We start from the raw sequence: 3,984 nt of genomic DNA, 5'->3' as shown, positions 1-3,984 counted from the left end.
GCAAAAAAAAAACAGAAGGGAAAAACAAAAGCAAAACGCGAATCCCTGAAACTACTCTTCGGCGTCAAATTCGCCATCCTCGAACTGGCCACCCGCGCGCTTCGTCTCGCCACCCGGTTCATTCACCCACTCAGAAGGAACTTTCGCTTTGAATTCCTCCGGTAAATTTTCCGATATCTGAGGAAGATCCAGCCTCCCAACAGAGAAGTCCGACACCGCCATCACGTCAAGTTCGGACCCGAGCTTGACCTCCTTCGCTCGAAGACGCAGCAACTCATTCGAAGCCAACAGGTTATTGTTCATTATCTCCTTCAGAAGATCGATATTAGCCATAACTTCTTTAAGACGGACCACACAGTCAGCTGCGGCCTTCTTCTTCTCCCATTTCTCCTTTAAAGATATCAACATATCTAAATAATTGTCGGCCAAGGCCTTCTTAGCATCGTAAGTAGAACGACAAAGATCATCGGCAAATTTACTCGCGGAAGACTCGATCTTCGCCTCCAAAAAGGAAACCTGCTCGAGGGCCGACTTCCTCTCCTTACTCACAACTTGTAAACGAGCCTTGAGCGAAGCAGCCTGATTCCCTAGATTTTCGGCAGCAGCCAGCTGAGCAGCGTTAGCACGCTCTCGATCCCAAGCCATCTTCAAACCGAGCTTTAGCTCTCGAACACGACCTACTTAATCTCGTAAAGCTCGTTGGAACGCGGGACAACCTGCAAACGCCTTTCTAAAGTCACTGTGAATTCATTATTATCCTTCATAGCCTGGAACACGACATATCAATACGAAGAAAAAAAAATTGAGGAGTCGATATCATTGATATTAAAAACTGACCTTAGCTAGCGCAACAGCCATCTTAACGTATGCATCGCGCTCTGTCATATTCCAAAGAGAAGGGAGCGTACATCCGGCCGGCTTGAAATGCCTGACCAGATGAGCAAGGTTGTCTGGATCTTTCGTGATCGGACAATCCTTAGAATGAGAAAATTTCCAATGAAACGGTTACGCAACAGTGTTGTCGCCCGAAACGCCATGATGATGATCAGTACCAGTAACCTTCGCTTTCTTTGGAGGATGGTCTCGCCCCTCCGAGCCGTTCGGGCTGTTCGGGTTTGTACGAACCACCACCCTTTCTCCCCCAAGATCCTTCCCCTCTCCACTAGCGGGAGGACGGGAAAGTCGGGTCTCCTCGCGAAGAACTTCTGTAAGCACTTCGCTCACATCACCAGAACAGATTCTTTCTGTGCCGACACTCCCATTCCGGCCTCGTACCCTTTCGGACTCACGGGAATTCACTCTTCTCGACGACATATCAATAAAAGAAAATAGGAAGCCTCGTTCGAAACATGGAACCGATTCAAAACAAAACGAAACCTTATAAAGGGCAAGGGCACCACAGGATTTCAACTGGAAAGAGGAATAAAATCTTTAAAAGAAAAGATATTCCGAAAGTCATAGTTATCCATTCAAAAACACGAAATCAAAAATGAAACAGAAAAATCGCTCGGATCCGGTACAGAAACGATGAAAAAGAAGACAACCTAAGAGTTAGCTTCTTCTCTAGCAGATGAGCTCGCAGCCTCGTCGTCAATCAAGTCTTCGGAAACTTGAGGAAGATCAAGACCCGCGACTGACCAATCCGGAACAGCGGCCAAACTAGCAGCGACCTTGCAATCTTTCTCCATCTCCTTCAGACGAACGATCTCGTCTTCTACAACCAGCCCTTCATCCTTGATCTCATTCAGCAGATCGAGCTTGGCAACCACCTCGTGGAGTTGAATCTCAGCAAACACTTCCTTCTTCTTGTCAACCCATTTCTTCTCCAAGGAAGTTAGAACCTCTCGGAAGCCGTTAGCAATTTCACGACGAGCGGCGCGAGAACCCCCACAGATATCCCGGTCACGATCAGTCTCGAGCTCCACGACCTTGGTCCTGAGGGTAGCGACCTCGGTCTCAAACACCACCCTTTCCTGGCGAGCCCTTTTCCATTCATCCCTCAAGATCATCGCCTCTCCAGTTTTCTTCCTAGCCTCCTCCTTGGTCGTCCGAAGCTCCTCTGTAACCCTTTGGACCTCAACCTTTTCTTTCTCCACCTCACTCTCGTTGCGAAGAGCATGCACACGATCCTCCATCGTCACAACAAACTCGTTAAAAGCTTCCATAACCTGGAGAGGGGAAAACCTCGAAGTTAGTACCCTAGCACCTATAACAGAAATAGATATAGCTCAACAAAACCGACCTTGGAGCTCGTGACGACTACTTTGGCATAAGCCCCTTCCTCATCAAGAGAAGCGAGAGACGGAGGGCGACAATCCACGGACCTCGTACGACGAGCAAATGAAACGAGATCGTCTTGGCCCATAGATGAAGGACCTTCGCCCTCTAGGACAAGCCTCCATCCCTTCGATTCTCGCTTAGAACGAGATGGCTCCAGCATAACGGCCTTCGACAATCGACGCCGCTTACGGCTCGCAGCAGCAGAGTTGTCCTGCAAGATGGGACTCAAAGGAACATGGGATCTCCGAACCTTTGGGGGAACCCTCATCATCCGAGTGCGGAGTTGGGATCGGAGGTATCCCGCTATCGGCCTTGCCTGCCAACGCCGATGTGGAGGTGCGAAATGATGACCTCCTCGCAAGCTGCCTCTCCAACCTATTGGAAAGAGGAGTATTGCTAGAGGAAGGCACTTCATCTTCCTGAAAGTGCCCCGCTTCATCCTCGGAGACACCCGCTATCTCCGGGGCATCACCCGATCCACACGACATCAAGAAAGCAGCTCGAATTCAAGAATGATCAAAAGAGGATCAATTCGAGTGACCTCTCCGGAGAGCTCCGATTAAACCCCGAAGCATGTCGGTCATAGAAGATATTCCCGAATGAACTGGAGCAAGCAAAAAAGAAGACAAAAATCGATCAAGAATTACTTGCGCATGCAAAAAAAAAAATATATATATCAAAGGGGAACTCACCTATGTCCTCAGTCCAATAGCGGGCAAGTTTCGAGAAATCAAAGCTTCCCACAGACGCTTCATCGATCTTGAAGACGAAAAACTCCTCTCGCCAGTTCTGATCACGATAGAGGATGCTCTGTATGATTTGACGTCCTGGACGGGGAGACATAAGAAAAGTCCCAGGGTTTTGGTTGTTTCGCTTCATCAGAACGAGGTGACGAAGCTCGTCGAAGCCGAACAATAGACCCTCCTCGCGATCCTTGACCAGGTGCGCCAAAAGATGTCTCAGGAAATTAGGGCACATTTGAGTAAGCGACAAGCCCAGCTCCGCTAAAATATTAAGGACGGGCTCCGGGATCGGAAATAAAAGACTACAGGTCTCAAAGAAGGAGAGATACGCCCCACCATTTCCATCACGAACAGCTTCCGAAGATTCAGACGTAGAAGCCAAATCACCTACAACGGCCCGATCAACGCCGTGAACGGTGTAAAGCTCCTCGAGCCGGTCATCCTTGATCGTCGGAAGAGGATAGAAGAACGATGGAGCCATCTTATCGGAATTCAGCAATTAAAGGCCTTTGATCACAAAAGAAAGATTGAGATAGCGAAGGAATGTTTTCGGGTACTTATAAGCCATCGCAAGCCCTAACGGCTCTATCGCTAAGCCCGAGAAATTTAATGATTTGCCCTAAGGCGGTGCATATAGCCGTTGTGCAGATAAACCAGAAAGTGCACGGAGCAACGTACGAAATCTATATTGAGTAGACCATCTCTCTTGGTCAACTATGTAATTGGGCCTGAGTAATCTGGGCCGCACAACCAATGAAGAGGCCCGACTCCGGCGAGCAAAAGGAGATCGATTTTGAAGAGCCGGAGATCGCAGAGAGGTTTAGAGAAATCTGGAATCGATCAGCTATAAGAATAGATCGATTAATACGAAGGACAGAGAAAATCCTACAGAGAGCAATACACACACATCGACCTCATTTGACTTCGCTTTAAGTCTTTTCTCTTATTGACCTCATTTGTA

The 3,984-nt window shown here is 48.3% G+C and overlaps 1 protein-coding gene across 1 annotated transcript; it reads right to left on the bottom strand.

The window, feature by feature from the left end:
• Nucleotides 1–1,544: 1,544 nt before the first annotated feature.
• On the bottom strand, nt 1,545–3,504 carry LOC106373454. The gene is made up of 4 exons (XM_013813625.1): nt 2,973–3,504; nt 2,822–2,884; nt 2,243–2,655; nt 1,545–2,168 (listed from the first exon to the last, which is right to left on the bottom strand). Exons 1-4 carry the CDS (start codon nt 3,502–3,504, stop codon nt 1,545–1,547), a joined length of 1,632 nt encoding a protein of 543 aa, XP_013669079.1.
• Between the last annotated feature and the right edge of the window lie 480 nt (nt 3,505–3,984).

Source organism: Brassica napus, chromosome C1 (assembly GCF_020379485.1).
Source record: "Brassica napus cultivar Da-Ae chromosome C1, Da-Ae, whole genome shotgun sequence".
NCBI lineage: Eukaryota > Viridiplantae > Streptophyta > Magnoliopsida > Brassicales > Brassicaceae > Brassica > Brassica napus.
This window is presented reverse-complemented; position numbering and strand designations above follow the sequence as displayed.

Coding starts and splice junctions, on each gene's coding strand:
- LOC106373454 (XM_013813625.1), bottom strand. CDS start 3,504: ATGGCTCCATCGTTCTTCTATCCTCTTCCGACGATCAAGGATGACCGG. Junction 2,656..2,821: donor AATCGGAGCTCTCCGGAGAG/GTCACTCGAATT, acceptor TCTTTCCAATAG/GTTGGAGAGGCAGCTTGCGA. Junction 2,169..2,242: donor TAGTCGTCACGAGCTCCAAG/GTCGGTTTTGTT, acceptor TCCCCTCTCCAG/GTTATGGAAGCTTTTAACGA.